Below are 15895 nucleotides of genomic sequence, written 5' to 3' on the forward strand. Positions count from 1 at the left end.
CTCTTTTTTTCTCTCCCAGACTAAAAAGCTAAAGATCATCTTTGATGTTTTTTCTTTTTTTGTTTCCACTTCTAATTAGAGACCAATCCTTTATTCAGTCTCTCTTCATAATGTCTTCTGTTCCTTATGCTGAAGTTATTCCTAAAGAAATCCAGGGCAGAGAGTAAGCAGAGAACCAGTGCTTAACTTGTGTTCAAAATACTCTTAATGTGGCAAGCTGTCATATTTCTTAATTATCAATTCCCAGTTCAGAAACTTTGGATAGCTGGCTGTGATTTTTCTGGACCTTCAAGATACTCTACAAACTGATCACAATTTTACTTTTAAAAGTTAATTCGTCATCATTTTTAGGATACTTCTAACTATAACCAGAAGATTTGACTCATTATGGTTCATGCAAAATCCTGCTTCCTGTCTTTTCAAAATGGAATGAGCCCACCTCCATCTTCTTCATTCCTATTTACACGTTCAAATGATTCTCATTCTTTTACCTGCTTCATGGAGAATTCTCTAAAGATTCCGGCACAGGATAATCTTTACTTTCTCTGAATTTGTCTCTCTTGTGCTTTTTTGTTTTGATTTATATAAATGTATAGGTAGCATATTACATGATATATAATTCTAAAGATAAAAAGGAGAATATAGTGAAAATGCTTCTTCCTTGCCCAGAGGCAAACACTATTAAGTTTCCTGTGTGTCTTTCCAGAGATAATGTATGCATGTTTAAGCCAGTATTCACGCTACATATTTTTTGCCAGGTGGTTGGTCATATGCTACATGTACTATTATACTTCACTTTTTGGTACTGAATGACTTAATTTGGATATCCTTACCAGTATGTAAAAGGCTTCCCCTTTTCAACGGTTGCATAAATTACATTGGTGGATATGACATTTCCTTGCCTCATCCTCTAAAGATAAACATTAGGGTTATATTATTGTTGTTTAAAGCTTGTAGCATTATTAAATTTTACGTTTTTCATCTCCTCACCCATAGGAAACGTATTATATTTTCCAGCAAAATTCTGTAATGTAGTAGGTGTTCAAGAGAATTGATAAGTAACTATTATCGGTTCTTTCAGTAGTCACCTGGCTTTCACATTGCCAGATACAGACAGTATATATAATAAGAATCTCTGTCATACTTTTATCACAAAATTTTTGTATTTCATTTGTATATCTGGTTAATTTTCAGAAGTACTTGGATAACTTAAAGATTGCTTATATTTATTTTTTTAGTTATCAAACCGCATGATTTTAGATATTTTTCTTAAGCTTTTACAGAAAAGCCAGAATTTTGGTAAGGTTATATTGAAAACTTGAGGATCAACAAGTAAAACATAGTATATATTACATAATGCATAGAAATATAATTGACTTTTGAATTGAAATTGTTTATAAAGCCAGATGCAGATATTCAGGAAATTCAGCAAAATACGTAAATTTATGGGTGAATTTTACTTATTACTTATTTAAAATTTAAAATCAAAGATAGCCATTATTACTATAAATATATCTGTTTTAACAATTTAGTTTTGAATTTGAAATTTTAAAAAGACCTTACCTTTAGTGATTGTAAGTACCATCGTATTGGGAAAGACATAACTGGAAGAAAGAAATATATGACCAAATCAATTCTAAGTATAAAGAAATTTTGGATGCACTTTTATCCTATGATTTTTGCTTGGAATGCAAAATAAACCACAAGGGTGCGCTGTTTAACAGAAGTACAGCATTCTGATTTTTCCATTTCTTCCCCCAAAGCATCCTTTAATAAACCAGAAAGAAAATACTAGAAATAGTTACATTATATTAGAAATAGAAAATGCTTATTTCATGTGGGTAAAGAGACAGAAAATCATAATGCATGGCAAACTGATTTATAATTAGCAGTTTTATTCATTTTGAGATTTTATTTTATTTTGGTGTTCTTTTAAGTAGGCACTGATACTATGCTAGCTTTAGTCAAAGTTTAGTGATAAGGCAATCTATCTGTAGCTTGGAAAGAACTTTGTCAACCAAATCTATTTTATACTTCTTGGCTGTCTACATTTAGTTATTTGCCTCATTCCTCTAAGACATTTCTCAATACTGGCAAATTAAGGTATTTGGATAGTGATTTTGGACCTTATACTGAAAATATTCACATAAAAGGCTGTTGATTTTCTGAGCTAATTTTGACCACTGATTGTACAATTTCCAAAGAGGATTCAATAAAGATCCAAGTTAGTAAAATAATTTAACCTAACCTTTCTTGGAATATTTCTGTATCTAAAATTATTTTCTCAATTTAAAAAACAAATTATAAAGAAAACATATTTCACTATCACTACTGCAGTGCTCTTTTTGTGTCCCTAAATTTCTCTGTACTACTCTCTTTCACATGATTTTAAGGCTCATGCCATTTTCCCTATAATGGTGAATATGTTGTCATCTATGAAAATGTTCTTTTGGAAAAGAAAAATTTCCTGTTAGAAATTTTCTGGCAGTTTTTATTGGTACTTTTTGAGCATTTCGTGAATATGATTCTGCCTAAGGATTTGAAATACCACTTGTAGAACAAGATATATAATAGCTCATGCTGTTAGTTACATGAGCCATATTACATGTATTGCTGTATAAAATGTGCATAGTTATTTACAATAAGATTTTCATTTGTAAAACAGGAAGTCAGAAATACAATGACATTGGCCTAAATTGAAAGCTACTTAGGATTCTGGGATAAAGTAAGTTTAGAAATCTAGTTTCTGCACCATATTCGCTGATCAAGTGTGTGTCTAGGAAGAACATATTTAACAAAGCCAATGGCCAAAGGATGTCCTGATGTTATTGACAAATTAGTGTCTTAAGCCTATTTTACATTTGAAGAAGTAGAAGAAGAGTTGAAAAGAAGTTGTAGGTAATCTTGACTTATAGAATTCACAGAATCTTTTGGAGAATTTTTCATTTGGCACATTTGGTGTGGCTTTGCTGCTTGGAATTATGTATATACAACAATGAGCGGCTTTTCTCCTGGCTCCAAGCATGGTACATCATTTTCTTTGGGATATTGAGTTGTGGCTGGAAACACAGTAAGAAATGATCTTTGTTGGACATTTGTTTTGGCCTCATTTTGCATTCTGCAAACACTCAGATATTGAGAAATTGAAACTTTTTGCCATCTAGTATTATGCAAGTGAAATTTAATACCCAGAGTATTAGTTTTTTAAATAACTGACTTCATTTTTAAAAAATATTTTACATTATTCACCTTTTACTCAATTTTGTCTTTTAATATATATCATGGTATACAAGCAGATAAGATGATATATTACCATATATTTATGAAATGTACAGCTATATATTCTTATTTTATGAAATGTATAGGTATGTATTCTTATTTTACTTTGTGTAAAACATGTAGGATTAAAATTAAGGTTGTACTTCTCTGTTGTAATATGCATTTGTAATCTTTAAGAAATATACCTCTTTTTAGACTTTTATCCAGGTTATCACGTAACATTTTATTTTCCCCTCCACTTTCCTCTTACATTTATTATACAGAAAGTGGACCACACACATATTTCTACAATTGCTTAGGAACAGTGGTTACCATGGCATTTGGAGTTTGATATATGGAATACAGCTGTCTGTACTTCCAAAAATATGACTGGTTTCATTCAGTAGAGGAATGTATTAGCACAGTATAATACTTAATCTGCTTCCCTTTATAAGGCATTCGAAGATATAATACATACTTTGTCATTGTAGTTTTCATCAGATTTTCAGAGTCATACTCATAATAACAAAAGCAATGGTAAATGCTTATTAGTGTCCCGGACAAGGTTCTAAGAACATTATTCATTTAATCCTCACAAAAATCCTTTGAGCCATTACTTTTTAGGTTTCTGCCAGTTTTACCTCTGACCTAAAAGTAAAAAGCTATGCTCATTATAAAGTTGTTAAACTTTAAAGAAAACTATTATTCAAAGAACAGTAGGTCATTTGTGGATTTAATGTGGATTTCTCTTCCTTATCTATTAGTATACAAAATGTACCTCTCTGAAATAGCATACTGAGTTAATAAAACAGCATTGAAAATAGTCAGTGTTAGGAGGCTTCCTTTACCAGTCCACATAGTATGAGGTTTACTTAGCCTCTCTACCTCTTTGATGTTTCTGACCTCATGGGGACACTGGCTTTTCTCTGTGTTAACAGCAGCCAGGGAAGAGAGAAAAGCGGGTCTCTTTCCTGGAGTTACAGTGATAAGCTTATGGGGTCACTTGGATAATGCCTGCCTTATAGCCTTGACTCCTTTTCTGGAGAAACAGATTAGCCCCAGTTTGTCCCCTTGATTGCAGCTTCCCTCTGGTAGAGGTCCTAGACTCAGTTAACCTGTAGATGTTTTGTATTCTCCTACCCTGTCCCTAGAAACCTCTCTCTCTATCCACACTATGATCACAGAGAATCATGGCTACCACTGTTCCCTGTCTTTTAAACTTGATCATGGGCTATGCTTTCTCCTAGTTCGTCCTGTCTTTTTCTCATTCAAGATTACTTCTGAGCTAGGCCCCCATCTTTGGGCTTTTAAAAAATGTTATAAGCAAAGGGTTACCATTGATAAGACTTGGTTATATGCTATCTCAATGTTTCAGAGTCAATGAAATGAAAGTATAGATTGCTATCAGTGCTATCCATGCTGTCAATGAAGAATCTTAAAGCAAGTTTATATAGTGAATAAGAAAATAGAATGTATAAGCCCTAGATTTTCAAGAGTGGGGAGGATGTGCCACCCAAAAGAGGAGATTCAGGATATCAGAAATAAACTTGTCCCATTCCACCAAGAGATAGCATTTTATTTTTCAAAAAACCATCATAACAAAGACATTGACTTGTGTGCTTTTATCCAAAATAAGCCAAAGCATGTGTGTGTGTGTATGTGTGTGTGCACAAGCATCTGTATATATAGGTGTAAAAGATACACGTGTTAATGGTGGACACCAAAACTTCTATGAGATAACCTATATTTGTTGGGATTTACAGTGATTTTTATTTTTTTCTTCATCAATATGTGTATTGTTTGTATTTCATATGAGAGTGTGCTAATTTTTTGATCAACTCAACCATAAAACTGATTTTATTGTGATAAAAAATTGACCTTGATACTTGATACCTTTGCCTATTTTGCAAATTCAATATATCATCTTATACATCTATATTACATTCATTGTAGTATAATATTGACATTTGTTTAAGCTGTAAAATTATTTTAAAAGTCTTCCATCAAGACTTAAGAGTTAAAATTTGACCCTCAGATATCTGGAAAGTTCAGTCATTGGAACATAATTCATAGTAAATTAAGGTAAACCTAATGTCAGTTCTAAGGTATTTTATACTATTTCATAGTACTAACTGGGAATGTCCAGGTTGGAGAAGTATGATGTGAGTCTGTCCCTTAAAGGAAAAAAATGTGATTTCATGATGGGGGAAATGCAGGGAAGAAAAAGGATTTTAAGACAATTTCAAGGGATTGCTTACATTCTCTCCACTAACCCCAGCCTTCTAATATGTGAAAATGATATTAGAAATAACTCAAAACCTATGTTTTAAGTGAGTCTGTTAAAAAAAAAAATAGGAATAACCCAAAACCTTCTATTAGAAACATTTAACCATCATTGGAATTAGGCTGTATTGTTTCTGTCTCTTAATTCAATTTTTAAATTTTTCTATTTGTATTTTTTCATTTAATTCTTATCCAGGATACACTTATTTCAATGACCCATATCTTATAATTCAACTATGATTAAGTGATCTAATAACTGCTACAGAGCTAGTACTCAGTAAATCTATTGAATGCCAGTTAATTCTATTTTCTTCAGCTAAATTTAGTTCCATTTTGAATCAGTGAATTCTGATCTGGGTGTGAATTCTAGGGGATTAGCTATTTGGCATGGTTTTTAACCTGACCTTGCCACTTTCATTAGTGCATTCTGTTTCTCCTTACAGTATTTCCCTTTTCACAGACCATAAAATTTGGTGATGTACATTCCTGTTAGAGGTGCGGTTTTCATTAATGGCAGGCAGATTTATCAGTGACTCTAACTAAAGTACATAATTGACTATCTCTAATGATTAACCAAAGCAGTTTCCCTTAGTAAGTAGAAACCTTTCTGCTGTGTCTCATTTTGTAAACTTTTTAGATTTAAAAATAATTTAATATTAACCTGTTTTTTAAAATGTCATAATTTGACCAAAGGAAATGTATTCTGTTGGTAAAAGCTGAAGACAGTTATAAATAGTTCTTTAATCCTTCACATTAAATTTGCTTATGAAATATTTCAAATTTATATACCATAGTACACATTCCTGTATTCATTGCTAAGATCTGACAACCTAGTGTTAAATATTTAACTTTTATTAAAGTCCTTTAAGGTATGATGAAGCGACCTGGGTTGACTTAAAGGTGGAGATTTTTAGACACACAATGAATGTTTATGCAGTGGACTAAGCACAGGTTCCTGAACACTGGGCACTGTTCAGTTTTTTTTTTTTTTTTCTTTTGGAGACAGAGTCTCACTCTGTTGCCTGGGCTAGAGTGCCATGGCGTCAGCCTAGCTCACAGCAGCCTCAAACTCCTGGGCTCAAGCAGTCCTCCTGCCTCAGCCTCTTGGGTAGCGGGGGACTACAGGCATGCGCCACCAGGCCTGGCTACTTTTTTCTATTTTTAGTTGTTTGGCTAATTTCTTTCTATTTTTAGTAGAGACGGGGTCTCGCTCTTGGTCAGGCTGGTCTCGAACTCCTGAGCTCAAGTAATACTCCCGCCTCAGCCTTCCAGAGTGCTAGGATTACAGGCGTGAGCCACCCCGCCCAGCCACTGTTCAGTGTTCAGGTTAATCATTACTGTGGCTGGTTCCAATAGGACTCCCACCCCCACTATTATCAGTATATATAAGTGTAGTATATCATCCATTGTTTTTTCATTCACTCAGTGAGTATGTATTGAGAAACTTCTGGGAGCCAGACATTGTTCTGGAGATACAGCAGTGAGCAAAATACTAAGGGAAAAACATCCCTGCCCTTATAGTCACCCCTAGTGGAAGCAGACAAGAAGCAAGGCAAATAAGTCAACTACATACTATGTTTGATAGCTGTTAAATGCTGATCATAAAAAATAAAGCTAGGAGGCCAGATAGGAAGTGTTGGTAGTCAGGGACAAGTTCATCAAAAAGGTGGCATTTGAGAAATGACCTGAAGAAAATCAGGGAGTAAGACATTGAGTTATCAAAAGAAGGAACATTCCAGGCACAGGGAGCAGCAAAAGGACAACTGCCCTGAGGTGGGAGCTCTCCTGCTACTTTTGAGGAGCAACAAAAAGGCCAGTGTGGCTGGTGCAGAGTGAGCCACTCCATACTCAAAGGTGGTGGTCAGAGAGCTGTAGGGGCCAGGAATCGATGACCTTATAAAGGGAACCATTAGTGGGGTTTAACCAATGTGACCTAATTTGACTTACATTTTAACAGGATCCCTTTGCTGCTATGTTGAAAAAGAATCAAAGGGTAGCAATGTGGAAGCAGAGAGTCCAATTAGAAGCTTCTTGATGATGATTCAAACTGTGGAGTAGCAGTCAAGCTGGTTGCTGGATGTCTTTTAAGGGAGAACGTAAAAGGGTGGACTCATTGTGGGGTGTGAGAGAAAAGATGGGGGCATGTGGAAAGGTGACCGGCTCTTTCCTGAGACAGGGATGACCGTGAGAAGAACAGGATTTTGGAGAGAGTGGTAAAGAGGGATTGTCAGGATCTCAGTTTTAGACATGCTAAATTGAAGTGGCCTTAGACATTAAGGAGAGATCAGAACAGAGATCCAGGATAGAGATATAAGTTTGGAATTCATCAGCATATAAATAATACTTTAAAAATAAGAGGATAGATGAGATCACCAAGAGATGAGCAGAGATAGTAAATATAATAGAATATGTCTAAGGACTGAGCCAGGGCAATATTTATCAAGAGACAAAAAGGAGCGGACACAGAAAACAGTAGCCGGAGAGGACTGATCTGTGGAGAGTAAGGAATGTGGTACCATGGAAGAAAAAGCATTTTAGGAGGGTGGACAACTGTGTTTAATGTTGCTAACAGGTCAAATACATGAGTTCTGAGAAGGGACCACTGATTTATTTATGGTCAAAGTCATTGGTGACGTGGATAGGAATAGTTAATGGATCAAGGACTGAGAAAAATCTAATTGGAAGGGTTCAAGTGGAAAAAAGAAATTGGAGACACAAACTGAACAACAGTTTTAATTCGTTTTGTTGTAAAGAGAAAGAGCAAAGATGACGTGACAATTGGCCAGGAGGCACCATCCAGCCTGCCGAGGCAGGATTGTCTTAGGATCTGCTGACAGTCACGTGCTATGAGTGTGAGCAGTAGCTGTTTGTGGTCGGTGACCTCAAAGGACCTTGCCTCGGGTAGACATATAGATTTTTGCAATGTTTTTCACTGATACGCTGGTGCTGAAAAGAGATAGATTAATCAAGCCAGCTGTTAATGTGCAAATAATCTTCCCTTTTTCATCCCATACATTATATCCAATAATTTCTCCAGATTTTTCTTAACAAATTAGTTTTTAACTGTATTACTTATGAGTCCTCTACATTACTGCTGGTTTGTTTGCATGTCAGTCTCCCATCCTAGCCTGTTTCTTGAGAGGGGCTGTATTATTTTTCTTTAAATGTCCATCCCATAGCCCAACTTGTGCATGTGGCAGATGCTCCGTAAATGTGAAGGACTATGATGTTCCATGTTGGTATATGATGTGTTTGACATAAAGTTCAGTGTCTTCCTCAAGTTTGCTATTAATTTCTAAATACAGGATTGTGTTTGGTCACTTTGTTTTCCGTAGAGTCCCTGTGGAGCAGGCATAGTGAGAACAGGCTCACTGCAGCTCAGGGGCTCATCTGGAGGAAATTCGTCTTTGAGAAGGACAAAGCGGAAAGCACCTTCCCCACCCTCCAAATTACCCCTGCATCAAAGTGATAAAGACAGCCAAGGGACTGGTAATGCTACTTTTCCCGTTAATAAATTTGTGTTGTGTTTTTGTTTAATACAGACAGTAGAAATGATATAGGTTATAAGTTCTGTCTTTAATTTTGTGATGATAATAATACCTAGGCTTTAAAGATAATTCCTTAGTCTCAGGTAGCTGCCTTTTAAAAATCTGCAGCATAACAAAATGACAAAACTGTACGGGTCCATTACCCTAAAATAAGCATGGTATAATTCATGAATTTATTCAGAAAGATCCTGCCATTTCGGATTGACTACATGTAGGAAAGGGAATCCATGTGGATTTAAGTTGTTTCACAGCTGGATAGTATTGTATAAAATGGCTTCTAGCAAGATTAGGGCTCATTTCCTTCTGAACTATATAAAAATAAGTTAAACTGTTAAGGAATTGCTTCATTTGTCAGTGTGACTTTATATTGTGTTGCTTCTTTTTTTTCAGTCTTACAGTCAGTAGATGGAATTCCTCCAGACAGTGTTTCAGAAGCCAACTCTCCTGAGGGGCTATCCAGCCCAGGTATGACACCTTTACTCCACACTCTGTTATTACTGAAAATGAACCTTCCTGACAATTGAGAAATGAATCTACTTGTAATGCTCTGAATACAAAGGAAATACAAATTCTTTGGCCTCATTTCCCAAATTTTATACCATGAAATGAATTCTCTCCTCCCTCCCTACCAGGATTAGAGTATGAAACTGGCAGAGGTCAAAATTTCAGTTCTGGAATTATACCTTGAGTACTTCCTTATTTGGTCTCCTGTTTTTCCCTATGCAATGTCAGGTTAACATTTATTAACCTCCTTCCCAAGAGTAATGACACATTATAGTTAGGAATGTATCTTGGTGTATGCAGGAGAAAACTTACATGAAGGTGCAAGCACAATTTCTTTATGCAACTATTCCAGGTATGAATTCAGCATGCGAACTATCCTACTCTTAATGACAAAAATTTGTTACCATGAAAATATTTTCTATTGTAGTATCTGGCTCTCATTATGGATTCTCCCCAAACAAATGAAATTCCAGCAAAAATAAAATAATGCAAGCTAATACTGTTGCCAATATTTTCAAGCTATTTAGAAGCTGTTATAAGTAAAAAATTTCTTAATCTTTAGAGTTAATGTGAGATATAAATGAATGTGATACACTAATAATATCATACCAAAATAGAATATGATTATGCTAGTACTTTCACATGGGATAACTTGATAAGTATGAAAATTGCTCAATATAACTCTACCTAATTTTGATAATTAATATTCACAAATACAGGAAATATTTAGGAGCACTCAAAACGCTCTTTGAATCTTTCATCTTCAAGTGATATTTAGGGATTTGGAATTTTAACATGTATGTGTAAGAATTCTTCCCTCCTCTGAGACTTAGAATATTACTGTTAGATAACTAGTAATGAGTTTTCTCAGCTTTTACAAAGGATATCAATGACACCATTTTGTTCCACAGAGGAAATTTACTGAATAATGTTAACAACTACAACTGTGTAGTGAAATTAGAAGATTCTGAAGTATTAGTAGAAGGTGTGCATACTGTTCAAACTTTGCTTGATATCTGTTTCCCTTCTTTTTTTCCATATTACTTCCTCTTGTTTAATGCATGGATAATTGTGAGCTAACAAGTCTGATTTTCTTCCAAAGTGCTTGTTGCTCCCTTCTGGCCTTAACTCTGTTGTTTAAGTGCCATTTCCACAGATTCTACTTCTTTGCCACAGAAGCCTCCCTTGGTCCTGGGCTCCTCAGTCATGAAGAGTGCACTGCCCCCGAGCTGATGGAGGAAACCTCTTTCTCCGAGTGCCCTGGAACACCTGAGGCAGCAGCAGCATCACTGACACGTAGGTGGTTGACTTTCTTGGCTGGTGCTTTGTGTCATGCAGATTAAGATGTCATCAAGTATTGATTTGAACCCTTATGTACAAATGTTTCATAAAGAAATAGGAGTTTAGCCTTTTCACTTGAAATTTTATTCAGGTTTGGAGTTTGCTATTTTCCCCAGCCATATAGATGACTAGGATACAGTGTGACATTAATAAAATCAGAGGTTCTGAAGAATTTCAGCTTCTCTTCTATTTGGTTTTCTGCTTTTTGGGGGAAACTGATCTTTATTATTTTTGATTCATAACTATATATAATATATAAAAGAATATTTATATATATTTATTGAACTACTACTTTCTTATCTATACATGCCTTATTTTATATAGTAGTATTTTTAATATTTTTATTTTAAAATTATTGGAATTGTTGTAAAATGACAAAGCTTTATATTTAGGTAATACTTGAATTTGATCAAAATTTTACCCAATTTTTCATTGACCCAGAAAGAGTGCTTTATCACCTCAAAACAGTTGTTTAAAATTAGTATACTATCACACATTGCTTGTGGGAATGCAAAATTATATGGCCACTTTGGAAAACAGTTTGGAAGTTTTTGTTTTTTTAATAAAATTTAAACATTCATTTTCTATATGACCCAATAGTCCGACTCCCAGGTATTTTCTCAAGCAAAAGAAAGCCCTTGCACACAAAAAGGCCTGCCCGTGAGTTATCATAGAGTTTTTATTCATAATTGCCAAAATTTGGAAACAACACAAATGTCCCTAAACTGAGGGAATGGGTAAACAAACTGGTTTTTCCATGTATTGAAATACTACTAACCTAGCCATAAAAAGGAGTGAATAACTGATCCCTGCAACAGCATGACTTAATCTTGAATGTGTTATGTTAAATGAAGAAGCTAGACTCAAATGGCTAGAGGGTGTATGATTTCACTCATAGGACATTCTTGCAAAGGCACAGCTGTAGAGATAATGGTTGCCAGAGGCTAGGGTTAGTGGCAGGGATTGATTGCCAAGAAGCATGGAGGAATTTAGGTGGTTGATGGAATTCTTCTATATCTTGATTGTGGTGGTGGTTACAAAACTATATATGTCTGTCAAAACTCAAGAACTATGTTCCAAAAATGCTGAATTATACTGAATGTAAATTGTACATCATTTTAAAAGATGAAAAAAAAAACCAAAAAAACCCACAACCCTGGCAGCAACTACAATAGTGTTTGACACAGCATTTTTTTGAATGAGTAAGAAGAGAAAGTAGTGCACTAGAATAGATTTAATGTAATACAAATTTCATAGATTTAATTTAATACTATTCTCTTTTAACAAATAGTGTTTGTCAGGCAATTTTTCCTATTTTGATGATCCCTAGGAAAAATCTGTCAGGTATTCAGAAAATCTTAGTGAAATTTTAAGCTTTAATAACTTCACAAGTAAAATGTTGTTGGCTTACAAAATGTCTTTTGAAAGTTTATTTTAAAAAGTCCAGCTAATTATTATTTTAAAAATTTTTCCTTGCCAAGATTGCATATGATGAATGAGGCAAATTAATATTTAGGATTATATCTGCATTTCTTTGTAGCTAGAATAAACTCTGACTATAGCCTTGAGGAGATAGATGAAAAGGAAGAACTGAGTGAAGTGCCTAAAGATGAGGCTGAAAATATTTCTCTGAAGTCACAAGATATTCCTTTTGTATCTACTGATAAAATAAATGCATTGAAAAATGATCCTGACTCAGCCCTTGGCAATGAGAATGGAAAGTCCTCACAAAACTCCAAGGAAGAAAAACACACAACTAGAAGCACAGATGGACAGTAAGTAGTGTGTGTGCCAGAGGTGTTGGTGGCGGTTTGTGTAATTAATGCTAGTCCTCTGAAATATAGATCTGATATTTTAAAGACAAATACAGTCGGCCTTTTGGTTTATACTCCATCCCTTTTACCATCATGATAAAAATGTTTGTTAATAAAGTATCTAATTTCACATAATTATGTTCAAAGAAAATCAAATTCGACAGTTTTGTCCCTGTACAGATAAACCATAACATAGTTAATTTGTATGACTCAAAGTTTGTGTGTGTGTTTTGCCTATTACCTATGTGACCTAAATTTAATTTTCAGTTTTCACCAAATACTCCTGAAGGATTTCCACGGTATATGAAAACAATTCTGTATATTAAAGTGTGATGTTAAATCACAAGTATTATTTTGCAGTCAACTTTATGATGTGATCAACTTTGCACTTGACAGTGGGAATGGAAAGCTATAGTCTAGTCCACGTATATTATGTTTGAAATGTAACACCATGAATAAAGATGAAATCAACCAAGCAAAATAAACCATCTTCATCAGAGGTTTACTATAATTTGCATGGGATTGTCTCCAAATTATTCTATCACCACAAAATCAGTGAGAGCCATCCACATTCTGATTTATACAGTTGATCTTGCCAGATGTAAAGCTAAAATGTTTCATTTATTTCCTTTTTCTTTAAAAGACAAATAACTGGTAATAACAAAATAAAGACACTTTTGGGAAGGTGTCCATTTTACGAGGCTTCTTATATTTTTCTTTGTAATTGGACCACCATATGAAAGCTAATGTTTCATAGCATCATTTCTCTCAGTTGTATTTTGTATTTGGCAGAAGAAGATGATTATTTTAGTCCATCTGTCTTTGGAAATTATTGCCTGATTTCTTTGTGTGTGTGTGCGTGTGTGTTTGAATAGTATCAACATATAATATACAATATCACATCTTTCAGAGGACCACACAGCACAATATGTGATACAAGCAATGAAGAGTTGGTAGTTGATAGTATAAGAAGCTCGAAGTCTTTGGGCCCAAACCAAGAGAATGGTGAGTTATATAAACACTACTAGCCAACACGTTCATAACAGTATTATGTGACATGGGCGATTCTTAGTACTTCATATGTATTAAGTCATTTAATCTCATATGTTGATTTCACTTAATACCTATCTCATTTATGGGTATTATGGGTACTATTATTTTTAGTTCCCATTTACAGAGGATTGCACTGGAGAAATATTAAGTAATTCGGCTGAGGTCCCACAACTAGTAACTGTTGGACCTAGGATTTAAACTCAGTCAGTATTGCTCTAAAGTGTGCTCTACCTTGTGTACTTTTGTTTTTACTGTATCTTAGAGATTATCTAATTTAGATTTTGGATCTTAAAGATATATCCTCTATTTATCTATTTGTGGTCTATTTCTTTTTTCTATCTAACTCCCTAGTCCATATATCTCATGATATAATTTGTTCAGTTGTACCATTAGACCTATATTCATGTTGTCTTTGCATGGAAAACAATTTTCCATCTGCTTTACCTATTCAGTTTCTATTCAAATCCTAACATTTCATTTATTTTTTTTACTCCATTATTAGAAGCCATGTAATTCTGTATTCCTGACTCCTCAACTGAATTGGACAGTCTTGGATCAGAGAAATTTTAATGCTTTTTTAAATTCCTCATAGCACCTAGAAGAATACTGAGATACTCTTAAAATATTTACCTAGGATGGAATTTCAGAAAAACAATTCTATACAAATAGAAAATTCAAGGAATACACAGTGGTATTTTAAGGGGATAAGAAGCAAATGGTTTATGAATTCCTATAGTCCAATGTACTATGTTAATATAAAATACTAGGTTAAGATTCCTAGAAAACATAGGAATATAATATTCATATTTGGATAAGACATGGATAATTCCAATGTTATATATATATAATTTTAGATGTATGATATGTGTGTGTTAACTTGACTGTGTATGCCTCTGATTCATTTTCCCACACATTCAATACCACTGTGAGATACCATACTGAGAAGATCTAAAAGTAATTTCCCCATCCTTTTCCTCTTGATTCAGTTTTTCACAGCATATACTATTATGGCAGTAGCATCACAGAAATCATGATTTATTGATTTCCTATAGAGAAATCATGATTTAAAAGCTGCTCCCTTCTCATTAAAATAATAGTGAAATTGAGTCATTTTTCTCTAAGATTTTGACATCAGGTTAGAGTCACAAGTACACTTATGTAATATTTTGATCTGTACAGGAATTACGATGACCTTTGTCAACTGTAGGTGTTTTTTAAAATAAATAATTCCTATTATTCTTAAATTAGTTTTATTCTGTTTTCTTTTTTGCCTATCCTTATCTAAATCACTAAATCTAAATCACTTACACTTAACCTATATCATCCTTTCATAAGGTGGCTGATGTGTCAGTTTTGAGTAGGGGGGTGGGATAATACAAAAGCTACCTTCTCCCTCTACTGGCCATCCTTGAAAAATGGCCTCACGTTTCACAGATGCCTGTCAGATATGTATCATTGTCAGATATGTATGAGGATGGATTCTAAGTGTCCATTCCTGATAGTCATTTGGAATAATTGTGAAATGTTGATGAGACATTCAGAGTTAGACAATGGTAAAGTAGGTGTAACCCACCAAAAATTCAAAAGAAAGAAACGTAGAGTTTTAAAACCAATAAATTAGGGTTCATTATAGGGGATTTATTTTAAAATATATTTTTGCATTGATATGCTTTCTTTTGGGAAGTGTTTCTATTGTATAAACTGGGAAATACCTATATTCAGTGAAAAATGAGAAATAAGCAAGAGAGAAGAAAATACATTTAGGCTCATTTTCTGCTGCCAGGGACCATTAATTAAATTATTTTATGCTCATAACAGGGTTCAGAGTAGTGCTTTTCATATAAATATTAAAAAGTACTTATGAACCAAGTAAATTAAGAGGCAGAGTGTACTACTTCTATGATTGCTAATCAGAAGTGTCCTTAATTTTATAAATCACAAAAGTCAATAATTATTGCTCATTGACAAAAGAAGTCACTGAAGTAGATGATACATATTCTGATAATCAGGAAAGAATAAAAATGAATTCCATTTTTAAATTTTATATTTAATGAATCTTACAACATAATATAGAATATTAACTGCTATGACCAA

The 15895-nt window shown here is 34.1% G+C and overlaps 1 protein-coding gene across 6 annotated transcripts in view; it reads left to right on the forward strand.

Annotated features, from left to right (window-relative positions):
* Positions 1-15895, forward strand: part of COBLL1 (cordon-bleu WH2 repeat protein like 1) — a 130534-nt gene that overhangs the window by 102516 nt on the left and 12123 nt on the right. For all 6 annotated transcript variants that reach the window (XM_045559385.1, XM_045559386.1, XM_045559388.1 and 3 more), the window contains 5 exons: positions 8877-9030; positions 9480-9554; positions 10770-10889; positions 12475-12709; positions 13659-13753. In XM_045559385.1, coding sequence (XP_045415341.1) covers positions 8877-9030; positions 9480-9554; positions 10770-10889; positions 12475-12709; positions 13659-13753 — 679 coding nt within the window. The remainder of the gene's footprint in view (positions 1-8876; positions 9031-9479; positions 9555-10769; positions 10890-12474; positions 12710-13658; positions 13754-15895) is intronic.

The sequence above is a fragment of the Lemur catta genome, chromosome 8 (assembly GCF_020740605.2).
Source record: "Lemur catta isolate mLemCat1 chromosome 8, mLemCat1.pri, whole genome shotgun sequence".
Classification (NCBI taxonomy): Eukaryota; Metazoa; Chordata; class Mammalia; order Primates; family Lemuridae; genus Lemur; species Lemur catta.